The sequence below is a fragment of the Nesoenas mayeri genome, assembly GCF_963082525.1.
Source record: "Nesoenas mayeri genome assembly, chromosome: 3".
Taxonomy (NCBI): domain Eukaryota; kingdom Metazoa; phylum Chordata; class Aves; order Columbiformes; family Columbidae; genus Nesoenas; species Nesoenas mayeri.
In genome coordinates, this window is record NC_137544.1 from 44,377,416 (window position 1) to 44,391,102 (window position 13,687).

The 13,687-nt window shown below is 34.1% G+C and overlaps 1 protein-coding gene across 1 annotated transcript in view; it reads left to right on the forward strand.

Moving 5' to 3' along the window:
- Positions 1 to 13,687, forward strand: part of GRIK2 (glutamate ionotropic receptor kainate type subunit 2) — a gene marked incomplete at both ends in the record, with an annotated part of 381,844 nt that overhangs the window by 353,371 nt on the left and 14,786 nt on the right. The window contains one exon of the mRNA XM_080340953.1: positions 13,169 to 13,419. Coding sequence (XP_080197079.1) covers positions 13,169 to 13,419 — 251 coding nt within the window. The remainder of the gene's footprint in view (positions 1 to 13,168; positions 13,420 to 13,687) is intronic.

Below are 13,687 nucleotides of genomic sequence, written 5' to 3' on the forward strand. Positions count from 1 at the left end.
TGCTTATAGCCTTGTAACCATGAGTGTAACACTTGCTTTGCTAGAGCATTTTTTTTTCTTCCAGTTTGAAGCTCCGTATGCCAGGTTTTTTTTATTGGTTTCATTCTGGCATGTCCTATTAGGAGGCACTGTTTTGCCAGTTGTGTGCTCTTCAGCAATGAATTTGGTAGACAGGAAAACTTTTGCTAATATTCATAAAGCTTGAAGTATGCTGTGTAGTTTATTTCTAATAGTAAATACATGAATATACATCGTGCATTTATCGATTAGAAATACATATATATTTCTTTCAGTGGTTAGAACTTGTCTTTGTGTGGGCATACACCTCATCATTCAAGGCTGATATACAAGGAAGGAAAAGAGAAAGGCAGGGAAAGAGGGAAGGAGGGATGGAAGAAAGAGAGAGAGAAGACATGGAAAGTATGTGAAAGAAGTAGGATGAGGGTAAAGAGAACAGACTCTTTGGGTATGTAGAATAAGTTCAGCTTTTAATGATAGATCTTCTAAAGTGTTATTTATTAGCTCTGGCAGTTCTAAATGTCCCATTTCTTCATCATGCATGATAAAGGTGTTTAAATTGTATTTGTTCTTGAATAAACCTCAGTTGGGATAAATTTACCATTGCAAAGTATTTCTAAATATTTATGATAATTCCACATGTTTATGATATTCTATTCAAACATAAATTGTAACCTTTTTTTGGAAGAAAACCTAGTCTATCCAGCAATATACATTTCATACCCTACTGAAACACAATTAATACGACTTTCCTATGGTCATTGTACTGTAAAACACAGAGATATTATGTGACAAATGCTATTTTCCATAATAAGTATTTATTAACATCATCGTTAATGTGAAGTGAACATGAAAGCTTAGAAATTTAGCTCTAAAAGCTATTTTCCACTTTTTGCAGCTTTGCAGCTTTTGCAGCTTTGAAATAGTCTCTTGGCAAAAAGTAAATCATCTTCTCTCTGGGGTGGTTTCAAGTTCTTATTTCTCTTCCAAAGTCCTGTTTCTCTTCAGCATCTTAGACAGCAGGCTAGTTTCAGTCTGGCTTGGGCAGATTCTCTACTGAATTGGCATTTGCTTCTATGTTGAACCCAGAGTACAAGTGTATATGTCAAACCCACTCCATATGAGATCTGCTGAGCATGCACCTTTCTTATGTAGCAGCTCAGGACTATCTTTACTGTGCCGTACAGACTCTATATGTGTGGAGATACTTGCAAAGTAATGCCTTTGACATTTTAAAAATGAAATAGGTAGGTGTAAGTAATCCTGAAAATTTGGATATGTTTCTTCTAACTCTTAAGAAATACAAAATAGAAAGTCATGTTTGAGAGATATGGTGCATATAAGAAATGAGAACTAGTCATTTTCCTACTGTTTCTCTCTGATAGGCTGTGAAAAGTTGCAGAATTAGATTAAGAAGGGGCTTTAGCTATATAGGAGTGAAATTCCTATAATATCTGATAACTATGAGGTAAAAACAGTTTGAGAAAAAGGTGAAATACACATTTTTTTATCCTTTCTTCCAGTGCAGTTATTACAAGAAAATAAATTGTGTTATTAGTATTAATAATATCTCGGTTGCAAAACATAGTAAGCTGAATCTCTTACATGACAGTTTTACTAGTTTTTTACTTACTTTCCCATTTCTGTGATCGAACTATAACTTTTCTTACTACAGCAAATCACTGTTTGTATCCCTGATCTTTTCATACTGATAGACTCTTTCCATACTGATAGACTATCAAGAAGCCCTGAAAAATGTTGGAAACAAATTATATCTTTCATGTCAAAAAGAAAAATATATGAATAAAATAAGTAGCCTTCCAGCAGAAGTGCATTGGCTGTATGCCCAGCTATCATTATAATCACTTAGGTTCAAAAGATGAAACAAAACTTCAAGGCCCTCATGTTCTAATTGATTCAGAGGTGCCATTTCTAGTGAAATTATCTTCTCTGTAAATCCAAATGGGACATCAAAAATAATCACAGAATCAAAGAATGACAGAATCGACTGGGTTGGAAAAGACGTCAGAGATCATCGAGTTCAACCCTTGGTCCAACTCTAGTCTGTTTACTAGATCATGGCACTAAGTGCCGTGTCCAACCTCACTTTAAAAACCTCCAGGGACAGCGAGTCCACCACCTCCCTGGGCAGGCTGTTCCAATGCCTGATCACTCTCTCTGTAAAGAATTTCTTTCTAATATCCAGCCTAAATTTCCCCTGGCAGAGTGTAAGCCCATGCCCCCTTATTCTATTGCTGACTGCCTGGGAGAAGAGACCAGTCCCCACCTGGCTATAACTTCCCTTCAGGTAGTTATAGAGAGTGATGAGGTCACCTCTAAGCCTCCTCTTCTCCAGACTAAACAACTCCAGCTCCCTCAGCCTCTCCCCATAGGTCTTATGTTCAAGTCCCTTCACCAGTCTTGTTGCTCTTCCCTGGACCCGCTTCAGCACTTCAATGTCTTTCCTGAACTGAAGGGCCCAGAACTGAACACAGTACTCCAGGTGTGGCCTCACCAATGCAGAGTACAGGGGAAGGATCACTTCCCTTGTCCTGCTGACCACACTATTTTTGATACAGGACAGGATACCATTGGCCTTCTTGGCCACCTGGGCACGCTGATTGCTCATGTTGAGCTTCCTGTCAATTAGTACCCCCAGGTCCCTTTCTATCTGACTGCTCTCCAGCCACTCTGCGCCCAGCCTGTAGCACTGCAGGGGGTTGTTGTGACCAAAGTGCAGCACCCGGCACTTGGCCTTATTGAACTTCATCCCACTGGAATCAGCCCATTTTTCCAGTCTATCCAGATCCCTCTGCAGAGCCCTCCTGCCTTCCAGCAGGTTGACACTCCCTCCCAACTTGGTGTCATCAGCAAATTTGCTGGTGATGGTCTCAATCTCCTCATCTAAATCATCAATAAAGATGTTAAACAGGACTGTAATCTTTGTTTACAAACATTTTTTTCTCTTAGAGATTTTTTTTTTCAGTGTACATTGTTCTTCAAGATTCTCAAAATTTTTCCCACTGACATATGACTTCCTAAAAGTCTATTTGGTTAACAAATGTGATGTGCAGTTCACTTGCACATAGAAATTTGATTATATACTTTTGCACAACATAGTTCATCTTAACATTTTTTTTTTGCTTAGACATTCAAATAATTTAGTTTTAGAAAATCAGAGCCAAGAGTGAGATTTGTTTTACTATTTTTTCTTTTTTTTTTTTAATTCTTATTTGTTTTATTTAAATTCAATCAACTGTATAGCATGTAATTAAAATGTTGGTCAGAGTAAGCACATTTTGAAGACAGTATTATTCATATAATTTCATCAGACATGGAATCTAGAAAGAGTATTTCACACTCCACTCACTTAAATTAAAGATCTCACTGAAGAAAAAAGTGTTTCAGGCAATAATTTATGATCTGCTATTTCATATCTTCTCTAGAAATATGACTTCATGAATTATTTATATTTATCTAAGCCATTAATAAATGCAATACAATAGTGTTCTTCCTACCCCAGTAATAGGCTGCTGGATTGAAACAGAATTTAAACAAATAATCAGCAAATGTATAACACTTAATTATCATTTTCTATCCAGTAACATTGTATAGGTTCAGCTGATTTATATTACTTATTCTGTCTCTAGGGTATGACCTAGAAAAATATTCAAAGTAAAAGTTTTTATTTTATAATATTGAATTTTTTTAACTGAGCTAACCATGTTCTTAGTGTAAATATTTTACAAAAGATTTTGTTACCTGCTGTTTTTATATAATTGCATGTTTCCAAATATAAAAAAAATTAAATGAAGACACAGTGGGGAATATAAATTACTTAAGAACAAAAGATTTTTGGAGATGTGTACAATTTCAAAGACCAAAACTTAATGTATTAAAAACATGAATAAATAAATAAATAAATAAATAAATAAGAAAAAGTATTCTAAAGGCGATCTTTAAATAGTCTCAACTCTCCTCATAGAATTCATTCAGACCTTTTCCCTTGTTGCCTTTATCATTCCAGAGATTTGCAGCCTAGTTTTGTAATCATCTAAAAAGTAGTTTACTTTTGAAGCTAGCCTGTAAAATAAAAAGTAGATACAACTGGATCAAACTCCTTGTGAGTGTAAGAATAACATTTCATCAGCCTAGAGATCAGTAGGATGTTGTTTCCTATGTTTTGCCTATCATCTTTCAAAAAACTGAAGCCTTGAATTCCACAGTGATGTCTGAATTAACTTTTTTGTTGACCAGTTTCTATACTTAGAGTATGCACTACATCCTAATTAATGTTTTAAAGAAATGCCCTGATTGTTTGCTACTAAAGAAATAAAATACTTTATTACACATTTGGAAATCAGTGGTGCTAGAATTTTTTCTTGCTCTAGGTACTACCTATATCTGTGTGTAAAATGAAGCCCAGTTTAACAGAGATTGAAGTTTGAATAGAAAACCTTCAATTTTCCACAAAGAACATAAAAACGTATCTCAGAATTGAACATACAGTTGTCCATAGTCAGACATCATAGCCACCACGAAAGTAGGGGACAGTCTATTCTTTATCTTTGATATAATGAGAATGTATAGTATGGTTATCTTGCAGCTGTATATTCTGAAAGGAGTAGGATTATGATACTGATGAGTATCATAATGATAACAAGTTCTGGCCTCCACAATTTAAGAAGGATGTGAGGGTACTTGGACCATCAGCTGATGAAAGACTGATTTCAGACTAAAGCACTACCAAAAAAGAAAAATAGGAAATTTCTAAGCAATCTTTCAATTTTATTGTTAAGACATCTTAGTTCTCTTTATGCTACTTATTATCTTCAGACCATATAAATTATGTAATAGAGCATTTTTACCGGTCCTTGAAGATGACACATATCAACAGATTTGTTTCTATAGGAATAGATAGGAAACCATGTACCAACACAGGAGGCCTTTTCTTTTTTTCTGCTTTCTTGGCCTTAATCTGTAATCCTTCATATAATTTGAACTGTAATATTCATCATTTATACATGCATGTTAGTGCTGAGCTTCAATGACTCTGTAACTAAAACAAATTAATACATTTGTCTTCATTAGTTGAACTTAATGCACAAAAATACATGCAAATCATTTATTTTTATGCAGGTCAAACCACGTATTGAAACTAATCTGAGAATTTCAACTGCTTAATTTATCGTTGCAAAAATAAAAGAATGTATAGTTAACATGTTTGATGAAAGAACTGTTTTTTATAGTTACCGCGGAAGTATAATCATATCAAAGCACTATCTGAGAGGCATGCTAGAGTCTGAGCCTTATATCAATAAAACATTGCCAAAACACTTGATGTCTGATAGCTGTTGTGAGCAGACTGACTGAAGTGGTTTCTAGTACGAATTTACCAAACACATGTAATTGGAACAAAGACATTATTAAGACTTCAATGTTGATGTTGTAGTGCTTAGGACCATATGCCTGTATTGCATTGTCAGTGTCTCATGTACAAATATAAGATGTCTCTGTCCTGATATGTTGCCCCTAATTAGAAACAAACTAGTGTGTTACATCCCAGCACATGGTGTTTGCATGGTATTAGGCATTCTTGATCTGAAAAAACTGTAGCGTCAGCTGTTTATTTTGCCTGTCTTGCATTTCCTGGCTAAGTATTCCTTTTTCACTGCCTATTAGAAGTGGGATCTCATTTTTCAGCAACCCAGGCTCACTCAATAACTATCACCCACTACCCAATGTCCTCTAGATTAATTACAATGCTTTAAGGTTCTTCTGAGGGACATGTCATAACTAAAAGCAAACTGCCCACAGCCTTTCTGACGGTTAAAGAAGAGGTTGACAGGACTAGGACTGTTCAACCTGAAAAAGAGAAGGAGGCTCAGGGAGGACCTGATCAATGCATCTAAGTACCTGATGAGGGAACATAATGAAGAAAGACTCAGATTTTTTCAACTGACACCCAGCAACAAGACAAGAGACATAGCACATGAAGTGAAATAAAATAAATTCCATTTAAATGTGAGAAGAAGAAAACACATGCACAAAAACCCCCCACTTTATAGTAAGGGTGATTGAACACTACAATAAGTTGCCCAGAGATGATGTGGAGTCTCCATCTATAGAGATATTCAGAACCCAACTGGACAAAGTGCCCTGAGTAATATCCTGTAGCTTGGGCAGGTGGGGTAGACTAGACCATCTCCAGAGGATGCTTCCAAAGTTCTGCCTTTTGCAGTACTGAAATGCAACAGTTTATTCATGAAAGTACTTCAGACTTTTTAACTACAGAATCCAGACCCTTCTCTTTGAGCAGTGACTTGAATTTGCATCTGAAAGGTGTAAATAGAAGCTATTAGCTCTCTTTTGAGTTAAACCTGTCTAGTTTCATTTCCTGCACCCAAATGAATCATTTGTAATGGAAAGGAAATTTAAAATTCTGAAAGCTCTTCATAAATCTGAATTCTTGGTATCTCATCCAGTCCCACTGTTGAGGACAGAATTCTTAGTTGTCTAGGATAAATGAGAAGACTAGAACCATGGCTTTGAATCTGTCTTGGAGCTTCATATACAAACAGCACAAAAACACCACTGAAAGCCAGTGTTTTTAAGCACTCTTTGTATACTTGAGGCTTCTTATTCTCACTGTATATATGATGCACACAGTTAGCTGATGCCTCCTTTTCCCAAAGAACAACAAAGAACCAACTTCCTTGCCTCTGTAATCACTTTAACCTTGTAAATCAAATTAGGGAACAGAAATTTGCATGGAAAACCTCAAAGACTCAGCCTCTCTTATTCATCAAAGGGATTAGAAATATATGGCACATAATTTAATAGAACCATAGCAACTAAAAATTCTTATCATTATCCATAAACTAAATGTGAGACTTTTTAGGAATTTTTACAGCTCCAAAAGTCTGAATTTATATATATATATATATGTGTGTGTGTGTGTGTGTGTGTGTGTATCTGTGTATATATATATATAAAAATAACTTAAATTAAGGTTGCCCAGATTTAAGAGTGCATTGCAGATAGATGTACCCAAGGCCACATCATACCTCAGCTATGATGAAACAGATAATGGCAAAACACTGACATTCACCATTTTCAGGATTTCCCTTATAGCCTGGCAGAGCATTGGGGTGTTCTACAATAGCATGAATTGGGTTTTCAGGTCTGGGCACTTTTGTTATGACCTTACACTTTTCTTGTCTTTCAACATACTCTTGTCTTCCTGCCTGAAGTCTTCATGTATAGCAGAACTAGTAGCATTGGAATAATCTCCCCAGGCAAATGGTGGATTACCTGACATTGGACACTTTTAAGATTCTTCTGGACTGGGTGCTGGGCCATCTTGTCTAGACTGTGCTTTTGCCAAGAAAGGCTGGACCAGATGATCACTTCCAGTCCCTTCCAACCTGTTCTTCTACAATTTGGTGATTTGTTTGAATTCAGTGTTTAACCCATCTAAGAGCTGTGTTTTAAAGCTGTTTACAACGATAGTTTGTGGAAAGACTGAGAAAAAGAAACTGTGTTAATAAAAGAAAAAATAAAACAAAAGAAAAAATAGAATAGAATACTCATGTCTAACATAAAAATAAAATAATCATATAATAATGATAAAATAGTATTTAAAATAGGAAAAAAAGTGAGATCTTAATTCTTTTCAGGTTATCTTAGTACTACAAAAAGAAAGAGAAAAATGGTGCATATTAACTATTAATCCTGTTATCATCATATCTTATTCACATTATTGATTATGGGTGACAATTATACAGATGTTTTTGGGTTTTTTTTTGTAATTTGCTCACCATGGAGGATACATATGTTTTAAGCCAATTACAAATTAATATATTCAGGGATTCCCAGACTTAAAACCATAAGTACTTATGAAGACAAGAATTGATGAATGGCATTAGATTCCTAAATCTCCTATGTTTTTGTCTGATTTTCATATCAATCATGTTGCATATTTATAGGTGGAAATGAGAAGTTTAGCATGAAATAAATCTCAGTTACATGGTCACTCTTGCTTACATGTCAGCTTCATAAACCTACATGAACTATGTAATGACACTTCTATAAAGAAACAACCAGTAATTAGCATGAGTTATTAATGCTTATGACTGGGAAGTGAAAACAACTAGAGAACACATCATTTGTGAAAGGCTATTGATTACATTTGGCATAAAATACTGGTTTAAAATGTTTCCTACCTTTTACCAGAAACATATCTAAACTTATCCAAGCCATACATGTAGGTCTAAGGTGAATATATATATATAAAGGAATAGTGAACAGCTTTGTTTTCGATTTTGTTTTGAACATTTGCAGTTTTAATTAGATATGGCATGGCTTAGGCTGCCGTAAACATCTACTTAGGATTTTCCATTGTAGTAAATGCAACTTAGTGAATATTTAATATTTACAATACATCTAGTCTTACAGTATGATAATCTTAATATAGCATGCAGTGTTGAGGTTAACAATCAGAATCAGAAAACAGTGATTTTTTTTTTTCATCAGAAATATTAACCCATTCTGATTAATATTTTATCCTGATACATCATTTGGAAAAATCATTAAACATTCGAAGTTATGTATTTAATCAGAAAGACAAGAGTGGGAGATCTAATGTATGTATAGCACATCTAAATAAAAGTTGCAAGTATTTCTAATATTATAGCTGTCACTTTATAATTTATTCCCAATACTGCCCACAACATGTTGAGAATTTAAAGAACTTTGAAAAAGGCTTCTTCATGCCCATAAATCTAACGGTCCATGAGCTAGAAGTTTGTAAAGAAGTTGAAGGACACCGGGTAGAGAAGTAAGAAGTATACTTTTTATTAATATTTCAATCTACCTCATATTCTAAGGCATTAATCAGGAATAGGAAATGTATATAAATGTTATTTATCTCTTGGGGTGGCAAACCCAAGATTTTCACACTTTTCTGCATGAGAAAGATCCATGTCCATTTATTAATATAGGACTTGTTTTCAGTATACTTGGGAAGTGTGTTTAAACTGTGTGTCTGGAATGCTTTACTATTAATTCCAATATAACTTAGAGGAGAGAATGCTGTAATGTCTGATCATTTCATAAATATAAACCAACAAATTTACTGTGAGGCACAGAGCTAAGAAACAGGAAAAAGTGTTTCATTTAATGTCACAAAGGAAGCCTGATATCGAAGCTACATTTAGAATCCACATGCAACTTCTGATGTAATGCAATGATCTCAGGTTTGTTCTATACACTTAAAAATACCTCACCAATTGTTACTTCTTATGAAGTGGCTGATTTTGCTACTGAAAACATCTTTTCATCAGTGGCTTTTGGTTTCGTACCTAGTTTTTGAATGTGATGGTGTATTCCTAACTACCTGGTACTTTGCTTAAGCCAAGTACACAGAGTATGAAATAATGTTGCGAGATAAGTAGAACAGTCTTGCGTTTTTTAATAACAAAAGAAAAAAGTAACAGGAACAAAAGATGAGATTCTATCAGTGAGGTAGGAGTGTTCAGAATGGATTTTTATTGCTATCACATCATGTAACTCTCACATGGGCAACAACTTTCAAAATTCGTAGTGATTTCTTTTGGTAAAATGCACCCGGAATTATGAAACAAAAAAGTTCCTAGTTCACCATTTTCTTAATGAAGGAGATAGCAGAATGCTGCTATTCCTTTTTATTTGCTTAGGGTCAAATTGAGTTCTACAGGTTATAGTATGCTCCAACTCCTTTTCTATTTGATGGAATGAATAAAACACACTAATAGTAACCAGGCAGGAGATTTTTATTAAATTATAATTTAGTAGGAAGCGTTTTCAAGTCCAGACAGATGAGCATGATTCCAACATACTAATCTATATACAGTGAAGTTTCAATATAGAAAGCTTATGTTTTCATAATTTATGATTAAACATATCATTATGTGCATAAATCTTTATATACTCTGTCTTCAGAACAGAAAACTTATTTTCATATAACTTCAGTATTTCTGAGACTTTGTTATATTAATAAAAAGTATACTTCTTGCTTCTCTACCAGCTGTCCTTATACTTCTTTACAGTTTTGTACAGATGCTTCAGAAAATAGAATTTTATGCAAATTTTAATTTTTATTTTAAATTTTCATAAACAGGTAACTGAAAATAGAAATTATTGCATCCCTTTTTGAGTTTGTTGATCATAAGAAACCACTAAGATCTCTATAATATGTAATAGAAGGTCTTAAAATTCTTCTGGCAGAAATTGTCATTCCTGCAAACAGCACCTAGAGAGGGATCAACAAATAATGTATAGATTATATTGTCTAGGCCCTTCAGTCCCAGTTTGTCATGGGAATAGATAGTCAGTTGATAGAGGGTATTTCTGCACTGGACTCCTCTTATTCATGCTGTGTCTATTTTGCAAATGTATTCATATACATTGTCTGGGTGTCCTAAAGTTTCTACTTAATTTTATTTTTTTCTCTTGAACAGTAAATTGTCTTAAATGATACACTTCTGATTAAAAAAAAAAAAAGTAAAACCAGGATGTGACCTTTTATAACAACTCATGAAAGGGCTTGGTTCATATTTCAGTCATGTGGTAAGAGTGATAGGGAAAATGACCAGTAAATGTTAAAAATATTTACATTTACTTGCTTAAATTTTTCATTTCTGCAAGGAAAACAGTTTTAACATCTGGACTGTAATCTGGACACCTTGTCCATATTTTCTATTTATTTTCTCTTCTTTTTGTATGTTAACTTTGTCATCCATAGATCAGACCATGATACGTTTAGCCACTTAAAATGGTTCTGGATGCATTTTACACATCTGGAACTTGCAACCCAGCTTGTGTCAAAGAAAAATCTAAGAGTAAATAAAACCTTAGGAAATATCTTTGCCATGCTTCTTTTGTTCTCTTAATAGTACTCAAATCAGCATAAACCTCTTTGGTTTTGGGTTTTTTTTCCAAATATCACATTATTGGGTGTACTCAGTTTTTGCAAAATGTGGATCAATAAATTTAGAATATTGTAAGTCATTCAGAAATCTAGCATTGAATGCTAGATTTTTTTATGGGTTTATAATTTTAAGTGCTTGGTTTAACAGTAGTAGTATGTAATGCTGGTCATCCTACATTGATTCTTACTTGAGAGATTACCACTTTTAAGACAAGTTAATAAGTGATAAAAAATACAAATATTGCAGTAGAAACACCAAAGGCCCCATACTCTGTCCACTCCACAATTATTTGTGTAAAATTTTGCAAATCATCAACAATAACTGATAGAAATACTATTGAAATGAATCACCATTAACTGGATGCTTCTAATGTAATCCTTATAAACGTTAATTGTAGATAGGAGTAGTCTGTATTTAATGGTTTCTGCCTATGAATTCCTCAGTTATTTCATTTTTAAGTGCTTCAAATGGACTAGAACTCTATGTGTACAAATCTGGTCCCTAGAATATATAAATAATACATGAAGAACAGTCGGCACTGTCTATATTTAGACCAACAGAAAGTGTGGAAATAAAATGCAAATCAGTTTAATTAAAAGTAACCTGTCAGATCAGAAGATGGCTAAAACTGGATCCAAGTTTATTTCTCAGAATCTAAGTTGTTGTTGTTAAATGTTTATAGACAGTGTAATGCTGAAAATACCCCCAAAAGTTTATAGGATGCATTTATACTTCCCCAGGCTCTGTGGACTAATCGCTTTCCTTCTATCTGACTGAAGAAATGTGTCAAGTATAGGGTTTTGCAGAGTTTCAGCATAATTGGGATGGTCTAAATGGTGTAATGTAGGCCCCTGCATGCATAAGAGAACAGAGAAGAGTCTATTTTCTTTTATCTCTGCTTCCCATGTTATCCTGTGTAAACACAGTTTAGCTCCTAGTACAGAAAATCATTATTTTCTAAGCACAGATGATAAAAGTACAAGTTCTTGCAACTTAAACGCCAGCTTTTCCCACCTTTTCTTCTGGAATAAAGAAAAAGCCTGGAGTGCTTTGCAATTAATAGTCCTTTCTATGTTTTACTTGCATGCTGGCACAGCAATTCTTTACTATTAGCTTTATTCTCATTATAAACTCTAGATATGCAAGAAGGAATTGAAGAAATAATTAGTTAATTTGTTGAAAGAAATTCCAAAACAAAATATCCTTTCCAAGAGTAGAAGAATTTTTTGTTCCTCTTTTTCAAAGGAGGAGAAGAAATATGATGGCTTTGTTCTCTCTTTAAACATTGCACAAATTATAACATAGAAAGACCTTCTAACTGATGTGATTTACTTGCTAACATTCAGAAAAGAAAAGCTTCCTCCATTGGCATTATTCATTAATTAATGTAGATTTTTAAATTGAAAAGTCCTTATGCACTATATAAAGAAAAAGAGATCAGATGACATACAAAGATATGACACTACCCTTTGAACTGCCTAGGGAAATACTGAAATGTTTAAAAGCTGCAAAATTTTATAATACTGAAGTATGAGAAATACATTAAAATATGAAAAATTACATCCCTGTTATCCACACACTCTTATCCTTGTATTTTTTAATGCATTTCTAGCTACTACTGCTAATAAGTAAATACATGTTTGGAAGGTATCTCAGGTGACTGACAATCTGTCAAATTAAGACTTTTATGGTTCTTCCTGAAGCATAAATTGTAATTTCTTCTTTTAATAAAGTAATAGTATAAAATGTTAATTATGTATTAGACCTTAGATTACTTTGATGGTAACAAGCTATGAAGCAACAGCCTGTAGATTTATGTCTACTAGATTAAATAATTAAAAGCCTGATGGAAATTGGAAAATACTATTTAGCTGGATATAATACCAAGGCATGAAGATGTTTGTGTGACTGTGGTTCTAAGTGTTACAGAACTTTTTGCACGAAGTTTTCTGGCTTACAGACAACACCAGCTGAATCAAGTTTTGTGCATATATATTTATATGTATATGTGCATGTGCGTTTGCATTTACATGATAAGTGAGACTGTGATGAGATATAAATGGCTTTTCGATAAATGCTATGCTCATAGAGGATATAGTTTTTCCTGTGACATTATATTACATTTTATTATTTCCTTAGAATATATCCCATGCAATACATGTTCCCTGTGGTCTCTTTAGGTTCCCCATATAGAGACAAGATCACTATAGCAATTCTTCAGCTTCAAGAGGAGGGCAAGCTCCACATGATGAAAGAGAAATGGTGGAGAGGCAATGGCTGCCCAGAGGAGGAAAGTAAAGAGGCCAGTGCTTTGGGAGTTCAAAATATTGGAGGAATCTTCATTGTGCTGGCAGCAGGACTGGTGCTTTCTGTCTTTGTGGCAGTGGGGGAGTTTTTGTACAAATCAAAAAAAAATGCCCAGTTGGAAAAGGTAAATATTGTCTTTTCCTATTTTATTTTATATTTACGGTGTGTATAAGTAGTACTTTAAACATTTGGTAATGAAATGTAGGTGATGCATATTGACTGTTTATTGGATATTACAGTACTTGTATAACAAAGGATCACAGAAAAGTACCCAGAGTTTTACATTTCCATCTTTTAATTTGTCTTCAATGTGTTTAATTGTAGCCAGATTTCAGGACAAGTGACTATTTCTCCTCTTATTCAAGCCTGAGAAAAGACAGCTTTTTACTCCT